Source organism: Vidua chalybeata, chromosome Z (assembly GCF_026979565.1).
Source record: "Vidua chalybeata isolate OUT-0048 chromosome Z, bVidCha1 merged haplotype, whole genome shotgun sequence".
Classification (NCBI taxonomy): Eukaryota; Metazoa; Chordata; class Aves; order Passeriformes; family Viduidae; genus Vidua; species Vidua chalybeata.
The window spans coordinates 1,615,161-1,633,330 of record NC_071570.1 but is presented as its reverse complement, the minus strand read 5'-3'; the positions used below and the strand labels follow the sequence as shown (position 1 = coordinate 1,633,330).

Genomic DNA, 18,170 nt, shown 5'->3' with positions numbered 1-18,170 from the left:
TGGATTATTATGTCATGTTACAGAGTAATGTGAATATCCCACTATGTATGATATATTAATACATTGATATCAATTATTATATATCCATATGTAAACACATATATACACACTATATATATATATATATATCCATATATTTGCATATGTTACAATCATATTTTTATATGATTGATGATAGTTCATTACCCAGCTGCAGTCCTGGCCCTTCCACCATCAGATATTTTTCCGTCAGCCATTTTTAGATAATTCATGATTAATTAAAAAAGAAAAATAAACCCTTAATAAAACGCTTGCTGCAGAGCAGGATTTGTGTCTCTCTAGCACCTTTCAGACTAATCTGATCCCCGGACGTAAGGAGCTCGGCTTGCTGGGCACCGGCGAGCTGGGGAATTACTGTGCCGGGGTGTGATAAATCGGGATCAGTGTGATCCCTCCCCGTGCTGCTGGCGCCTGGGGCTGCACTGCTCGCCCCCCCCATCTGCTCCCAGCAGATGCTCCTGTTTTGTAGGGGCTTGTTTGTCCCTTTCCCTCTGGACTGCGATGGCAACAGCTCACCCCCACCAGAGGAGCTCAGGAATTGGTGCATGAACCCATTGAGGTGCCCTGCCAAGCATGGTCATAGCTACAGACAGCATCCCTATACCTGTAGACAGTGTCCCTGTACCCTGCTGGACCTTAAAACAAGCAGCAAGGTATTTTTTTCCCTGCAACAGCTCACCCCCACCAGAGGAGCTCAGGAACTGGTGCATGAACCCATTGAGGTGCTCTGCCAAGCATGGTCACACCTATAGACAGCATCCCTATACCTGTAGACAGTGTCCCTGTACCCTGCTGGACCTTAAAACAAGCAGCAAGGTATTTTTTTCCCTGCAACAGCTCACCCCCACCAGAGGAGCTCAGGAACTGGTGCATGAACCCATTGAGGTGCTCTGCCAAGCATGGTCACACCTATAGACAGCATCCCTATACCTGTAGACAGTGTCCCTGTACCCTGCTGGACCTTAAAACAAGCAGCAAGGTATTTTTCTCCCTGCAAAACAGGCAGTGAACTGTCTTTTTAATCTGGTTCCTCTTCTATTTTCAGGTGTTGACAAGGTGCTCATGCTCAAGGGTTGCACATGTTCACAACTTATCTCAGGGTACTTGTTTTGATCCCAAAAGAGATGCCAGTGTTGCAGCATGGGAGTGTTGTCACATCATGCCCCTCCCTGCCAGCAGCTCCTCTGAAAAGCTTCCCTACAGCCAACACGGTCCACTTCATCCTCTAAAGGGATCCATCATGAAAACTCTGGTTTGAATTTATCCTTCAGTCCATGTTTTGGTCCAGAATCTTGGCTAAGTCTTGAATTTGGGTGCTGCCAACCTCTCAGGAAAAGAGGTGTGGAAAGGGGAGCCATGGGGTGGACAGCTGGTAGAGCTGCCGTGTGGGAGCTTAGCACTGGGCAGGGGGGGAATCATTTGGCATCTGAATTGTCCAGCCCTGGCACAGGCTGCCCAGGCAAGTGGTGGAGACACCTTTCCTTTCCTGCAGGGATTTAAAAGCTCTGTGGGTGTGGCACCTGGGAACATGGGTCAGTGGTGGCCCGAGCAGTGCTGAGGGGGTAGTTGGACTTGATGATCTGAGAAGGCTTTTCCAACCTAACAAATCTGTGGTTCTGTGATTTGGGTTTGATTTTTTCCTCATTGAGTTTGGTTTAGTCTTTTGGTAGCAAGAGTGATTTTGAGCTGTGTGAGCCCTTGGGATGGACCTGAGAGCTTGGATGTCTGGGGACATGAAAGAACATCTTAGTGGAGACATACATCGTACATAAGTTCTTCATGCCTCTAGAAATACCTTCTTAATTAATACATTGAAAGTAATTCTCCTTTCAGAGGTTTTTGCTTGTCATAGTTTCACTCACTGGCATGCCCAGGCTTTTTTTTTTTTTTTTTTTTTTTTCCAGTGGGGAGTGTTAAGCAATGTGCCACAAACCCTCCACATGTAACATAAGTTGGAGTACTCCTCTGCTGGAACAACCGTGCTCTTTATAGCAGAGCTGTGTCTGCATCTGAGCTATGCAGAGCCAAGTGTATTATTAGAGTGAACATCACTGGGGCTGTAATTGTACACTGCTCCCCTTGGCAACCGCAGCCAACAGCACATCAAACAGAAGGCTGATACTTTCTTTTAATAATAATAAAAAAAAAAAACCAAAAATGATGAAATGAACATCCCGACACAGAGCAGCAGAGCCTGCTGGCCTGACGCCAGAGCCAGTGCCTGGTACATCCCTGCACATGGAACTGCCTTGGTGCCAGAGGAGAAGGGCTGGTTCTGCTGGATGCCCTGTGGCTTACCCTGCTGCGTGCCCTGTTGGATACCCTGTGGCATACCCTAATGTATATCCCATTTCACACCCTAATGCATAACCCTAAGGCACACTGCATTTGATACGTCACAGGATACTCTGTGGCATACCCTAATGCATCCCAAAATTTATACCCTAATGCATACTCAGTGGAATACCCTAGTGCATATCCTGTTGGGTGCCCTGTGGCATTCCCTGGTGAATATCTTGTGGCACAGCCTAATGCACTTCCCATGGCATATCCTGTGGTACATCCTAAACACACCTTATTACTTACCCTAATGCACTTCCCATGGTGCATCCTATGGCACATCCTAATGCACACCCTTTTGCATACCATAATGCATTCCCTGTGGCATACCCTATGGTATACCCTCGTGCATACCCTATAGCATATGCTAAAGCTTTCCTTATCCTAATGCCTTCCCTAACACACATCCTATTGCACACCCAAATGCATGCCTTATGATTTACCTTACTGTATATCCTGTTTGATACCCTGTGGCATACCCCAATGAATACTCTGTGGTATAGCCTAATGCATTCTCTGTGGCATACCCTAATGAAAATACCCTATTGCCCACCCTAATGGTCCCTTGTTGCACACCCAAATTCTTACCCTATGGCTTGCTTTATTGCCTGCGCTGTTGCACATCCTGATGCATTCCCAATGGCAAACCCAGTTGCACACCCACACAGGGTTTCTTCATCATCTTACTTCAGCCTCTTGATGCCCCAGAAATGGCCCTTCCTCGGTTCAGTGCTGTGCTTGTGTCTGGATGTAGAAACTTCATAGAAACACAGAACACCCTGAGCCAGAAGGGACCCACAAGGATCACGGACTCCAACCCATGACCCTGCACAGGCACCTCAGTGACCCCTGAGAATGTTGTCCAGACATTCCTGGAGCCCTGGCAGCCTCATGGCCTTGCCCATTCCCTGGGGAGCCTGGTCAGTGCCCCACCGCTCTCTGGGGGAAAAGCCTTTTCCTCATATCCAACCTAACCCTCCCTGGCACTGCTCCAGCCATTCCCTGTGTCCTGTCCCTGATCACACAGAGCAAAGATCAGTGCCTGACCCTTCTCTGCACATTACAAGGAGATTGTAACTACAGTGAGTCTCCCTCGGTTTCTTCTCCAGGCTGAACAAACCAAGTGCCCTCAGCCCCTCCTTGGATGGCTTCCCCTCCAGACTCTTTCCGTCTAGACCCTTTAGATGAATGTTGGGGGGTTTGGCAGAGGTTTCACTTCAGTCTCAGTGGCCTTGGTTGGGTTTGAGATGGTTGGTGTGACCATTTATAGAGAGGCTCAACCAGGAAGGTGGCCAAAAATCCATTTCTGTTTTCCCAGGTGGGGGATGGAAGAGGAGAATTTAGGTTGAAGCATTTCTTGGGATGTAGGCATTGTGGCATGAGGTACTGGAGAACTGACTGATTGCCTCTAGTAAATGTGGGTGCAGTGTGAAGGGTTTGCCAAGCGGAGCGTGAGGATTTGGGAGGAATGAGCTGAAGTTCTTCCTGTCCTGTAGCCTTTTTAGTCTGAGCAAACAGCCTCCCAGTCATAGCAGCCCTTTCAGCCCTTTCAGACACTGGGTGGATACTGTGGGAACTGGGACGTGGAAGTTGGTTGGATTCGATGATCTTAGAAGTCTTTCCCAACCCTAATGGTTCTATGATGTTTTGTGTTATTCTAAGTAATACATTAATGGTTAATGCTGAAAGGCAGATATTTTTTTTCTCTTCTCAACATGATTATTGGTGAGGAACAGTTTGTGGTTTGGCAGAAGCAGAGGCAGGAAGATCCAAGTGTGGCTGGAGAGTATCTGACCTGCACACCATGTCCAGCACTGACTGCAAAAACCCATCAGTTCTCCTTCTGTGGCTGTTTTAAATATAATTTAATTACAGATGGTCCAATCTGTGCGCATAAAACAGAGTGGTACCACTTGTCTCTGGAGGGGCATTGCCCAGCAGACATCAGAGTGTTGTTTCACTGAGAGGTGGGGAAAAAAGTCCCAGTGCCCCTGGAGCAGATCCTAAAGCCATACAAGTTGTGCTCATGTGCCACAGCGGTGAGCTCAGCTCCACAGAGCAGCACTACATCCATCTCTAAAATCTGTGCATGAGCCAACATTGCAGCCTTTGGTTTCTCCTCCAGAGGAGTTTGTTGAGCTCTTCCCCCAGTGAGGTGGAGATTCAATGGGGAAAGCCTCCTTGGCTCGAGTTGCTCTCTATGGCTGGCTGTGCAGAGGAAGAACATCTTGGTGGTGAACCTCAGAATGGATGCCAGCTCCTCAGAAGCCCAGCACAAGCACAGAAATAGCAAATGATGCTGCCCTTGTGTAGACACCTTCATTTAGGGGTTTGCAGAAACTTGTAGAGCTTGGAAACCTTTCTTCCCTTTACATTTCTGATATTGATAAACATCAAACTGTCCTGCTTTTGTAAATCACTGTGGGACTCCCCCAGCAAAACTTTCGTGTAGCTTTGAAGAGATTTATTTTCTATACGCCCAGGCAATTCAAAGGCAGTTCTAAATTCGTGCACACTCATATATCTATGCAGTGCTTGAAGGGGCACGGGGAATGCAGCCCCGTGGGTGGCTCCGAGGAGCATCCCCAGCTGCTGCATCCTCCTGCTCTCAAGCACAGAGAAAAATAATGGAAAGGAGACACATTCCCTGTTTTTTGCCCATGTTTGTGTCTCTGGAGACATTCTCCAATTTTTTACAGTGTGTATACTATTTTATTTTTATTATTTATTATTGTACCATTTTTATCACCTGATTCTTGTATTCAATTACTTCTTATTTTGCTCGTATGTTAATATATATGCTTATTGCGTAAATATTAATTATGTATGTTTCTATATATATTTGCTAACGGCACACATTAGCATTATATAATTTACAGTGCTAGTAACTTTTTTTTTTTTTTTTTTTTTTTTTTAATTCTTACTATGGTTTATTTTGGGCTTTTTTTCCCCTTCTTTTGCATAGTCATCCGGAGCCAAACACACCCCGTGCAAGTGTCGGCAGCAGGCAGGAGAGGGAGCCCGGGGAGCGGGCTGGCGTTCTGCCTGCGCCGGCAGGTGAAGGGCAGGGCTGGGCATCAATTCGAGCTGGCCCTGCTTTTACCCCGAGCCCGGCCAAGCCGTGTCTGCCTGCCCGTAGTAACAGCGCTGGGCTTGGCCACGGGAGGCTCCAGGAGCCGCTGGCACACGGGTCCGGTGCGGGGCTGGGAGTTACTGGAGAGCCCTGGATTAAATGTCCGGCTGCGTGCTTTGAGCTTGCCACTTCTCCCAAGCTGTAGGAACCACCCGGCTCCTCTGCGGCCCTTCCATGGCAAAGGGGACGTGGTGGGGGGCCAGGGAGCGCCGGGCAGCACCTCCCTGGAGGGTGGTGGCGAGGTGAGGGAGGGGTTAATGGAGCCCAAGACGTCAGGTTTTAACGGAGTGCAGAAAAAGGGACAGTTTTGCACCGATAGGAAGGGGAGGATGGGGACATGAGCTGTCCCACACAAGCACTAGGAGCTGGGGATACTTGATCCAGACCCTCAATTAAACAAGCAGTGGGTTTGCACTGCACATCAGTGCTCAGTGTGAGCCCAGGGGTGGGTTTCGGGATCATGTTGAGTTGCAGCTGGAGGTGGCCACAGGGCCACTGACATAGCAGCGAGTGTTGCAGCGGATGACAAGGGGATTGTCCCCACTGCTGTGCAGGTCTCTGGGGTCTGGAGTCTGCCCAATGCAGCCACGCTCATGGCTCTGCACAGGAAAGGTGTTTGGTTTAGACTAGCAGTTCATACCGTAGTTGAGAGTTTGGTGGGAAGCAGGACTAATTTTCTAAAAAAAAAAAAAAAAATCCCTTCCAGTTTAAAGATTGGCATATTTTATTTTAATTCAATGTGCTGGTAAGTTTTTATACCTTATACTTTGCAGTGCTCGGATGCGTTGTGCAAAAATATCCATTGCTTTTAGTCCATAAATTTATGTGTGGCTTCTCCTTCTTCTTTTCACCTTGGAGGGACCAAGATTTCAAAGCTACGGTGGGGACCAGCCCGTGCTCCAGCACATGATGGGACCACAGGGATGGTACTTGGTGTCTCATTGCCTCTCCTGGTACTGGGTGCTCTGAGCATCTCCCAGTGATTGTGAGACCCAGCAGAGGCTCCATCCTATTGCTTGTGCATGTTGGTGGTGGTGAAGAGTGTCAGGAGCAGCCCTGGCCAAACTGCTGCTGCCTGCTGAAAGCACAGCTGAGTTCAGAGCGGGGAGTTGGGGTGGTGCACACCCTGTGCACACCCTGTGCACGGGCTCAAGTGCGGAGCAGAGGCTGTTCTGGGCTCTAGGTGGAGACTGCAGACTGCTCAGCCTGCCTGCAGCCCGGGGACAGAGCCAGGCTGCAGCCTTCTGCTGGGGTGGGCTCCTGCCTGCCCCCAGCCATTGCTGGTGGGTGAGGATCCTGGGGGTCCTGGTAGAAAAAGCAGAAATTTAAAAAAAAAAACCTCAAAATCCATGTATCCATTGATGAGAGGTGAGGAAAGGCAGGGAGACACTTCAGTGTTGAGACCTCTCCAGATCAGGCTTGAACTGGCATCAGCTCCTACTCTCTTGTTTACTCCCAAAAGGCTCAAACCCACGGGATGTGGGAGCATGTTCCTGTCAGCCCAGGGGCTCAGCTGGCCCACGGCAGCGTCCTCACAGACCATCTGCTCCTGCCTGATCCAGCCCAAATCCAGCTCAGGCTGCTGCAGCCACCCCAGGGTGGGGATTTTGGGATGCTGTGGGTTTGGAGGATCCCTCCTCCCCATATGCACAGACACCCTGCTCTGCCCAGCCCTGCTCCCAGCTGATTCCCTTCACCTCACCTGGGGACAGGAGTTTTGGAGGCTCATTGGGTTCCTGTGATGCATCACCCTACCCGGGACTCATCCCACAAACCCCACACCCCCCCAGTCATTTTGTCAGGGATTGAAGCACCCTGCTGACACAGGAGCACCTGTGGAGAAGCAGGTGCCAGGGACCTCCTGTGCCAAGGCCAGGGCAGGTGGATGTGCCAACATCAGCCCAAAGATGGGATTTGATTAGAAGGATGTTGGAGAGGGAAACACCTCTTTTTCTCCCTGAAGAAAGGGGAAAATGAGGTAAAATGCACTTTGCCCATCCCTGGCTTTACTTGGATGTGGGCCCGTAGCATACAGAGGATGCTCTTGTGCTCACCAGCAGGAAATCTCTTGTTTGAAGGTTTTCTAGCTGAATCACAAGTTTTAAATCTGTACCAGATTCAGTTTCCAGCCAAGTGAGCATGACTGCTGTGGTGGCACCCAGAGTGATGGTCCCATGGGACCTGCAGCTTGAGCACCCTCAGCATCCTCCAGGCAAGTTTAGGCTCAGGTTTTTTTCATTGCTGGGTGTTTTGGTGTGTAGCTATTTGTCAGAATCTGGATTTGGAGAATGAGTGCTTCCAACAAAGTCCACATCCTCTTTACCTCCCCTCTGGTGTTGATTTTGCACAAGATGGAACAAGATAGTCTTTAAGGCCCCTTCCAAACCAAACCATTCTGTGGTAACACTTTCAGTCCAGGAGCAGCAGGAACTGAAAGTGAGGACAGCAACAGCAGTGTCCATTAGCTAAGGAGACAGTTTCAGACTGGAGAAACAAAACCTTTCAATTTATGCTTTGTTTTGAGTAAGGTGTGTTTCCTTGCATCTCTAATATTCCATCCCCTGCCATCCAGTGGTCTTACACAGTGATGCTCAAAGTCTGCCAACATGTAGCCAAATACATAATGGTAATCGTGGACATCCCTTTAGAGATACAAAGGATGGAGGAATTGAGAGTGTTTGCAGGTTGATGTTGTTTTCTGCAATCTGTAATCTTTCTGTAATCTTAGCTTTTCCAGCATGGATAGGCAGCTTCAGAGGCATTGTAGGGTGCTCCATACCTGTGTGCTGCAGGGGATGAGCAAAAAATATTAATGCATCTTTCACATCCACTAAAAAAAAAAAAAAATAAGACCCAGCCAAATACAACATTTCTTACAGCAAAAGCTCCCTGGCTACACAGAATTTGTAAATATTAGCCTCTGAGAAAGATTTTCTGAGCTTCTTTGTGTAAATAACATTTTTTTAGCAGACTGGCACTTCACCTCCAGGTCTCCATTTTCAAGTGGTCACTCGTCCCCCCATCCCAGGGCTGCATTTCCAGCAGGGACATCCAGCACTGGTACACGATGCTCATGGGGTGCCTGGTGGTGGGAGAGACGTGGTGAAAAGCAGATGGAGGAGATAAGAAGGGTGACAGCCCCTTTGCTCTCCAGCATGTTTGCTCAGCAATGCTGAGTGCTGGGCCAGAGCCACCACCTCCCTGCAGACTAAACAGTTGCAGTGTTTTCTCTCCCATGACCGAAAGAATTTAGTAAAGGGTCCCGGTATGAAACTTTACACGAACTCTGGGTGCCACGAATATCTCTGGCTGGGAGTCTGTTAACTCCTCCAGTTCCTTGATCATCCACGCGGTTCGGTCCCAGGGCAGATGAAAGGGAGACCCATCCCACCGTGGATCTGGCCAGCTGCCTGCAGGACCCCCCGTGCTCTCCCACCCACTGAGTTCTTGTGCCTCCATCTTTCTGCGGTTGTTTTTGCTTTCCTTTAAAGGAGATAGCCAAGAACTCTGCCCATAATGGAGCTATGGAGTACTCCAGTTCAGGAAAGACATGGACCTGTTAGAGTGGGTCCAAGGGAGGACTCTCCCAGGGCTGGAGCCCCTCTGCTCTGGAGCCAGCCTGGCAGAGCTGGGGCTGTTCAGCTGCACAAGAGAAGGCTCCAGGGAGAGCTCAGAGCCCCTGCCAGGGCCTCAAGGGGCTCCAGGAGAGCTGCACAGGGACTGGGGACAAGGCATGCAGGGACAGCACACAGGCAATGGCTTCCACTGCCAGAGGGCAGGCACAGGTGGGAGATTGGGAACTGGGAATTGCTGGCTGGGAGGGTGGGCAGGCCCTGGCCCAGGGTGCCCAGAGCAGCTGTGGCTGCCCCTGGATCCCTGGCAGTGCTCAAGACCAGGCTGGACAGGGCTTGGAGCACCCTGGGACAGTGAAAGGTGGCATGTGGGTTGGAACTAGATAACCTTTGAAAGTCCTTTGCAGCCCTGACTCTATAATATCTCATTCCCCTTGAACCTGTTTGGAGCCATCTGTATGCACCAATGTCCATCTGAAGATTGTCCACTTCCCTGTGCTACCCAGCTCAGGGACATCCACTTCAGGGAGAGGTTTTGGGGAGGGGAGAAGCCCCTAAGGCTTCATTCATCCTTTGGTCCTGGCTTGCAGAGAAGCAGAGACCAAGCCTCAGTGTCTTGCCCAGCTCAGCAGATAGGTGCTCCCAGTTCCACCTCATGGTGAGCACCACCAAGAGGGCACTTCCTAGGAGGGTCTTAGCATCCCACAGAACATCCTGCTGCCAGCTACCAGGCACCCAGGAAAATCCCTCTGTGGATTGAACTGATGTGAGCCAGGAGTGCCTGTGCAGTAAAGCTCCTGATGTCCAACAGGATTAGCTGCCTGCCTTTCCCTGCCCAGTTTCATTCATTCATGGGCAAGCTGGCCTTTCAATGGACACAGCTTCATTTCCAGTGCAAGTGGAATTCCTCCAGCCCTGGTGCCTGGACAAAGGAGCACCTTCCTCCACAGTCAGTTTTCCTCATCTTATATCCCTCTTTCCAAATTTGGCCTGTCCCCATAGATCCTTCATCACCTCCACCTTATAAAGCGGACACATTGCATGTGCAGAATTTAAAATAAGAATGCATTCTGCTGGCAAAATCCATCTGGTCCCTGATGGATCCTCCTGGGCTGCAAGGCTGGATATCTCCAGACATGGCATTTGCAAGCAAGATCCATCTATCAGGCAAAACTGGGCTGCCAGTCATCACCTCAACCTGGTATTGGGAGTGGGATGAGCATTTTCTCTGGAACAGAAATGGCCTCTGAGCAGATCTGGGGATGGTGCTGGGGCTCAGACCCTGCCATATTGTGGAGAAGGGTTTGCAAACTGCCCATCAAACAATGTGAAGTAGCCAAAAAATAGGATTTTGTGAGATTTCTTGAAACCATTATGCTTTTACCCTGAACTTGTGCTATGGGAAATGCAGCCCATGGGACAGGAGATTTATACTAATACATTTTTCCATGAAGTGGTGGTATCAGCACTGCTCTGGATGCTGGGATGAGCAGGGATTTGCTATGCTTGATCCTCTCTCTTCCTACCACCTCCTTGTAGCGAAGAGGGGATTGCTGGCCTAGGGGTGGGATGCTCTAGAAGACATGGATTCTTTGTCTCCTTTTCAGGGGGAGGACTCCCAGTGTCTCCAAAATTCCCAAGGTAGCCCAAGGTTTCCTGTGCACACTCTTAGAGGCAAAGGGCACATTGCTGCCTCAAGATTCCCACAGTACTGGGACATGCAGGAATAAACAAGGAACTCCTGCACTGCTGCAGAAGAGCAAAGCTGCCCAGGGGGAGCTGCTTCCTCTGGGCACTGCACGGAGTGTCTGCAGGGCTGGGTCAAACGGGTGTCCCTGCTGCTCTGATGGCATCACAGCGAGGAAATTGATGCGTTTCTTTGTGGTCCCGTGTCTCCCTTCCAGTGCCTCTCTGTGGGACTGAGAGATAGGCTTGTGATTCTGAGACAGGTGATTAATTCCCCTTGTCCGTGTGTCCTGCAGATGCCGGGTCTGTCCCTTGCTCGCTGCATGGTCTGGCTGAGGACAGTAATGATGTTTTGCTGTGTCTGGGTTCATGGGATAACAGGTCTTTAAGGTAACACCTGACACCCTGGCACGTGTTTGTGAACCCAGAAAGGTGTGAGATAGGAAGGACAGAAATAAAAATTAAGTGATGAGGAAGACAACTCTGTCACATGGGTAGTGCTGGAGGAGGTGCTGGCAAACATCCAGCCCAAAATGGTGATTGTGGTTGGTTGTGTGCAGACCAGGCTACTGAATTCACCCTCCTGGTCCTCTCAGAGCTTCCACCCAGACAGTGCTCCAAGATCTCTAGTAATTGCGAGGTTAACAGCAAAACTTCTGATTGCACATCCATCATCATGCTCCCACCAGGGTGATTTCAACCTCAGCTAAATCAATAATTAACTGCTTCTACCTCTGCAGCCCCTCAAGGACCTCACAGACATCACTGGCTGAAGACATGAGACACTCACTTTGGGTGGGTAATTGCTGCTGATCCCAGATTTGGAGCCAGATGGAGAGGTCAGGGTGAGACCAGGGGGCAGGAGGTTCAAGTGACCACTTGTCTGGTCACCTCCAGGTGTTTGTAGACATGAGAAGTATCCACAGCTACTCTTGGCTCTGGTCATCAGCTGCCTCCGTTTCCCACACCAGGAATGTAAAATTGATTATGTTTCTTGTCCTGGGAGTTTGCCTAGTCTCTGCTTTAGAAAAAACAGTTTTCTGACCTTATTTTCCCCTTTGTGCCCAAATCCTTTTGAGAGGAATAAGCACTGTGTGTCTGCCTGATGGCTGCAGAATCTTTGTTGAATTGTTCTTGCCGAACTGGAAGAATTCCATATCTCTGGAATTGTTCAAGGCAGATTGGATGAGGCTTGGAGCAACATGGTCTAGTGGAAGGTGTCCCTGTTCATAACGGGGGGTTGTAAAGAGATGAGTTATAGGGCCCCTTCTAACCCAAACATCCTGTGATTCTGTGAATTGGCCAGTGGCATCTAATGCAAGCTACAAATCACCCAGTGGTCAGATAATGTGTGGTAGGTGTCTGTGGGCTGGGGGTCACAGCCCTAGTAGGCTGGACCTTCACCCATGTGGTGCATTTCAGAGCCCTCTGTGATTAAAACCATTCACAGAGCTGTGACCATCATGAAGTCAGGTCCACGCTGAAGGTCACTGGTAGGATTTCCTGCTTTTCCCAAAATGGCCAAAACATCCTGAGAAGATATTCTCAGGCATGCATGTTCAAATGGTGCAGACCCAGCCTGGAGGAAGTGACATGATGAAAGCCTGTGGGAGTGAAATGCCTCATGGCTGGGTGAAGCCAGAACCTCTGCAAGGCTGGGCATAAGGTGTCATCTGTAATTTAAAAGCTTTATCTCCTTTAAATGTCAATAGTTCCTTTGTTGGAGTCATAATAATAGCCATGATTCGCATGTCTCAGTCACACGCCCTAGAACACTTCTCAGAGGAAGATGAGCAAATCACTCCCATTTGTTGCTGGATGGGAAATCAGGATTGGAGCCCACACAGGGCTGGAAATAAACCTCAGTCTCCTGTGCTGCTGTTCTCCAGGTTCTGTGTGGAAGCTGTAGGCTCAAAGCAGGTTGTCCTGTCATCACCTTACTCTGCTCTGTCTTGTCTCCATGCTGGCAGCAGCATGGGCAGGGAGGGTATGAGGGGATCTCAGTGAGGTTCTGTCCTTGGGTGCAGGCAGAAAGGCCAGGAGTGGGTGGCTGGAGGAAGAGCAGAGCCCATGGAAGAGCTGATGATCCCATTTCATGTCCCACCACCTCCAGCAGAGGAGTTTCTGTAGTGGTGTCCATGAAATGAGACTTTCCCAATGAAGCTGTGAGTGGTACAGAGAAACTCAGTGAGACAAATCCATGGGCAGAGGTGTTTGATCACTCCCTAGTGCTGTCACAGGGTTCTCCAGCACCTCCTGAGCTCCTTCCAAATGCCAGTGCTCCAAACCACTCATTTCACTGGCTTATACTCCTCAGAAAGCAAAGCTGCACACCAGAACCTCCTCCAAGCCAGGACCTAAATTCACATAGTATTTAAATTCTAAGCAGGGAATATTGCAGTTGATCTTAACTCTGCAAAATGCAATTTATGGAGCCCTTTCTAGGAAGTTCTGGGAAGGGAGTAGGTAGAGGCCGTGCTTCTCCAGGACAGCAATAAGGGACAGAGGCTCTACCCACCAGTTCCCTCCTCCAACCTATTGGATTTGTCTTAGCCCTTTCCAAAGAGCCATTTAGGGCTCCAGCGTTTCGCAGAACATTGCCAGTAAGATCAACTATTTAGCACAGCCTACCTCAGCTTTTTATATAGCTCTTAGCACAGATATCTAAGCATCATATATTTCTTCTTGTGCAGTATTTCTGACTCAGTATTTCCTGCCTCCTTGACAATGACTGAGTAAACAGCAGAGCTGCCAGAGGAAGAGCCCTGTGTTTACAGAGCAACAAGCCCAAATGTGCCTCTTTTTTTTTCCCCATCAAAAGGTGGCGATGCTTAAATTAACCCTCATTTTTATCCCTCTCTAAACTTTTGCCCTCGAACCTGCTGCTACCAGAATCAACCATGGGTTGGTGGGCCCAGATCTGGGGAAAAGTTATTTGGAACGTGTCTTAAAAAAAGTGCAGCGACCTCCCAAGGGAAGAATTTTCAGCTGCAGCTGTCTGAGCTGGAGTGAGGGCTTAGATCCGATGGCAAATGCTGCTTCTCACCCCACCTGACTCTGCTGCCACCCAAAAATGCTAGAGGATGGATTTGCCTCCTCTCCCACAGAGTGGTGATTCCTCTTGGTTCTTTTGGCTTGGTCCTAGTCTTGGGAAGGTCTTATGTCCACTGTCCTAGCCCAGTGTTGAATGAGCTACATCTGCACTGGGATGAGGAGTGGGCTTTCTCTTGGCTGCAAGAGTGAGCACCCCCAGGAAAAAGGCATTTTGAATTTCCACTGCTGGCAGGAGCCTCAGCCAGGCTTACAAAGCATCCAGCCGGGGATATCGGAGGTTTTGCTGAGCCCTGGGCCATCTCTGTGATGTGTGTGAACACAGGCCACCCTGACCTACCCAGCATGAGGCCCAGCATGATGAACGTGCTCAGCCTTCTGATTTACGCCCCAAACTTGTCCTGTATGAGAGCTCTTAAGAGGTCCCCTTGGCATCCCCCCACTTCCCACATGGTTTCCTAATGAATTCTTCTCCCAAACCAGGCAGAGAAGGAAGGCCAACCCTACCTGGTATAAATACATTTTATTTTAAACTATAGGCACTGAAGGAAGGTCATCCAGTAGACACACCCAGATTATCTACAGGCCAGAGCACCCCCAAATTAGTAATACAATTCATGTTTAAAAATACAGCCAAACTGATGAAAGATAATTTGCTTACTGCCCTGACATCACCACCTAAACATGGGGCAAGCCAATCCACAGGTTATTTTTATATAACTCCGTGAGGCATTTCCAGAGCAAATAAAGTTCAGTGGGCAGGGCAGTGACCCGGCTGTCTGGTTCCAGAGCTTTTCAGCCCCCTCAAGGCTTGTCATCAGTGTGTGGAGGTCTGTGGGTCAGGGCACAGCTCCATCGGATGTGCCCCAGGCACACAGGACGTGGGGTTTGTTCTCTGCCGGCCAGTTCCGCACCTCTCCCACGTGCTGGCTCCGGCTCATCCGTTTGGGTTGCGCAGCCTTTGGAACAGCTCTCGGTGTTCTCAGAGGGTCACTGGGCCTGCTGTGGGCATGGCCAACCTGCAGCAGGTGAGTCACGCGTGTAACAGCCCAGCTGAGCCTCGGTGACAGCAGTGGTCTCCTCAAACTCCCCAGGGCAAGCTCCTCAAACTCACCTCTGCATGGGTGGCACACAGTGCACACCATGGTACAGGTCAAACCTGCAGTCTGAAGGACAAATTTCAGGGCAGAGCTCTCTGGGCCACCTTCCTGGTGCATGCTGGGACACTGGAGTAGCACCACCCTGAGGCATGTGGATTTCTCAGGATGCTTCAGGATACCCCTGGCACTGCAAGTCCAGCTGCTGTGGAGGCTCCTGCCAAACCCTACTCTGGCCTGTAGGCAAGTGTGGTCCAGAAAAATTCCTCCCACTGGCAACATGTTCTTCCTACTTCGTCAGAGGAATCAGAGTTACTCCCCTCCTTTTGCAGAATATGTGCAAATCACCTCCTTTTGCAAAGTTTGGCCCAACCTGAGTCCGCAAATGGAGCAAAAAAAAAAAAGAAAAGGAGTGTGATGCTCACTGCGGCATCACATTCTGTGTGGAAATGTCTGCTGTGCCTTCCGCATCCATCCCACATTCCATTCCCCTCTCCCATCCTTCACGGGGGTCCCTCAAAGTCTGCACAAGCTTTTCTGTGACTGGAGGAGGAAGGACCACAGACCCCTTTCCTTTACAAGGATCTTGTTCATCTGCAAAGGTGCGGCAGTGTTCATTGATGTCTCTGCATCACCCACTGGCTGCCACCTGATGAAAAAAGGAGGGTGTGGTGGAATCCTTTCCTGCCCAGCTCCCATCCCAAGCCTGATGAGTTTGGTTTGGTTTGCTGGTTGATTTACGGAATTTCCAGGTGGTTGGTGGGTTTGATGGTTTGGGTTTTTTACAGAAAATACCTTTTCTTAAAAGACAATGTTGAAGAGTCAGTTTTCTTTCTTGCAGGTGTGCAGAGCAGGGCATGTTTGAAGCAGGAGTGGGAAGGAGCAGAGTTTCCTGCAGTGTTTTTTATTCTTTCCCAGTAATCTGGGACTGCAGAGCCCGTGCAGTTATCCCAAGCTGCTAGGAATTTCACAGCATGCCCCAGGGATCCCAAAATACAGCACAGCTCCCCAGGTACATGAGTGTGGAGCTTCCAGGCCCAGGCAGGACAGGAGGTGCTGGAGGACATTCAGGCTGGGAGAGGGAGGATGGGTTGGGGGCTGGAGCTGGCTGGGATGCTGCATGAGATGCAGGAGACAGTGCCAGGAGATGGAGAGGAATCCAGGGAAAGCTCCAGGCTTCAAAGGAAACTTTCTGTGCACTGTATGGGTGGATGGGGCAGATGAGGGCCATGGGATACTTTTGCCTGGGTTTTTAATTCATCATTAATCAGGATATCATGTCTCTTTAACCTTTTTTTTTTTTTTTTCTGCATTAAATTTCAATTGAAAGCTCCAGAACAAGTAATTGGGTGACCTTGGGGTGATAACCAGAGCTGGCAAATGACTCCTCATCAGTGCCCAGGGATGGGCTGGTTAATGAAAGGATGAACTCTGGAAACTCCCCCGGAGAGTCTGGGGAGACCCAACAGGATTTGGCTGCAGGTTGACTTCGAAGTCGCAGACACAGTTGGGCAACTGACTTATGGAAATGGGTGTAGAGAGGAATTAGTCATCGCTGTTTGGTTAATAAGTGCCTCGGCTATTTTACAAGTCTTTTTTCCTGCATATGCAAATACATATTTTATTTTTCCTTTTGTAATGAAACATATAAATAGCTCCTGCCTTGGATCTTCTGTGCATACAGTTGTGTCATGAAAATAATCATCGTGCTTTTGCCTCGCTTTCTTTAGCAGCTGCTTCACTTAGCTTTGTTCTAAAAGGAAGATCTCCTGTGTGTTGTCCAGGGCAAGAGAGCAAACTTTGGTGTGGTAGCTTTTATATCTCCCCAGCTTTCCAGAGAGCAGCTGCAGGTCAGAGTATTTGCAGCAGCAAAGCCCTTTGTCTCAGGCAGTAGGAATAAACTGAGATGAGAAAGATAGAAGGTAATTTATTTAGTTGCTGGATTTCAAAGGTTGTGCAACCTGCACTGGGAACACATGGTGTGGAGAACAAACTCGTCCTCTTCTTTAATATTCCCCTACTTAGTGTCTACTAAATTTTAGTATCAAGGAAAGGTCACTATGGAGACAGAAAACAAAAGTTGTGTGGGATGTCATGCAAGAGCCACTGCAGCATCTCAGAGCCTGGGGAAACCTTCTTGCCTCTGAGCACGATGCACTCCCTTGTGCCATCCTCTAGAGGGTTTTTATATGGTTTTCTATGTTGCCTTGTGCTGTTTGCCACGTGTTTCCATTACGTACATCCCTTTTCATACCCTGCCTTTGGACAAACCCCTTCTTTATCCCAGCTGGAGGTCTGATGGAGAGGCAGCTATCTCCCTGTGTGTTTCCTCCTGATGCTGACCCATAAATCACGTCACTGGGATAATCCTTAGTCATAGCAACCATCAGCTCAGGCGCAGGGTGACCTTTTAATGCCAAGCCCAGGCTGCCCTGATCTTCTGGTTGGGCAGGGAGCCAGTCTCTGCCATTATTTTGTGAGACACCAGAGAGCAGCCAGACCATGAGGATGCTCCTGGCCAGACACTGGGTCTGTTGAAGATACTGGAATGAACAGGCTGGGCAGGTCAACCTGGACCACCAAGCCCAGCACGGCCACCAGCATTTCCCCTGCATTTTGTTTGACCTCTCTGTTGCTGCTTTTATTCTGTCCTGGTGGTGCTGGCTTCTTCCCTCCTCACCAAAAAATCAAGCCATCCAAACCCAACACAGTGGTGCATCCGGAAAAGTGACCCCGTGTCTGTTGTGGGGGACAGTAGGGCGCAGGGGACAGACACCATCTCTGGTGCAAGCTGTGGCAGTTATTGCAGGAGTTGGTGATATTTCTGCAGTACCTGCTTTCTGGTGGCTTTGCTCTGTTGAAATTGCAGCCGCGACAAGCGCGTTGAGTAATCTCCCCGCTGTTACTAAAGAGTCTGTCTGTCTGTCCTCCCCCCACCCCGAGTTTCAATTCCCTCTCTACACAGCCATTGCCTCTGCCGTGGTGGTGTGGTGTTGCTGATGCAGCCTCTTGTCTCTGTGCCTCTTGCAGAAGGATTTCTCCATGCGGGAGGAGCTGCAGCAGCGGGACGTGGAGCGCTGGCTGGGGTTCATCACCTTCCTCTGCGAGGTCTTCGGCACCATGAGGAGCAGCACCGGGGAGCCCTTCCGAGTCCTCGTCTGCCCCATCTACACCTGCCTCAGGGAGGTAAATGCCTTCCCACCTTGTCCTTGTCCCCCTCCAGTGGGACAAGCTATTGGCTGCTCTGTGGAG

At 49.6% G+C, this 18,170-nt stretch overlaps 1 protein-coding gene across 5 annotated transcripts in view; it reads left to right on the top strand.

Annotated features, from left to right (window-relative positions):
* Window positions 1–18,170, top strand: part of CTIF (cap binding complex dependent translation initiation factor) — a 150,943-nt gene that overhangs the window by 111,822 nt on the left and 20,951 nt on the right. For all 5 annotated transcript variants that reach the window (XM_053932114.1, XM_053932115.1, XM_053932113.1 and 2 more), the window contains one exon: window positions 17,949–18,104. In XM_053932114.1, the coding sequence (XP_053788089.1) occupies window positions 17,949–18,104 (156 nt within the window). The remainder of the gene's footprint in view (window positions 1–17,948; window positions 18,105–18,170) is intronic.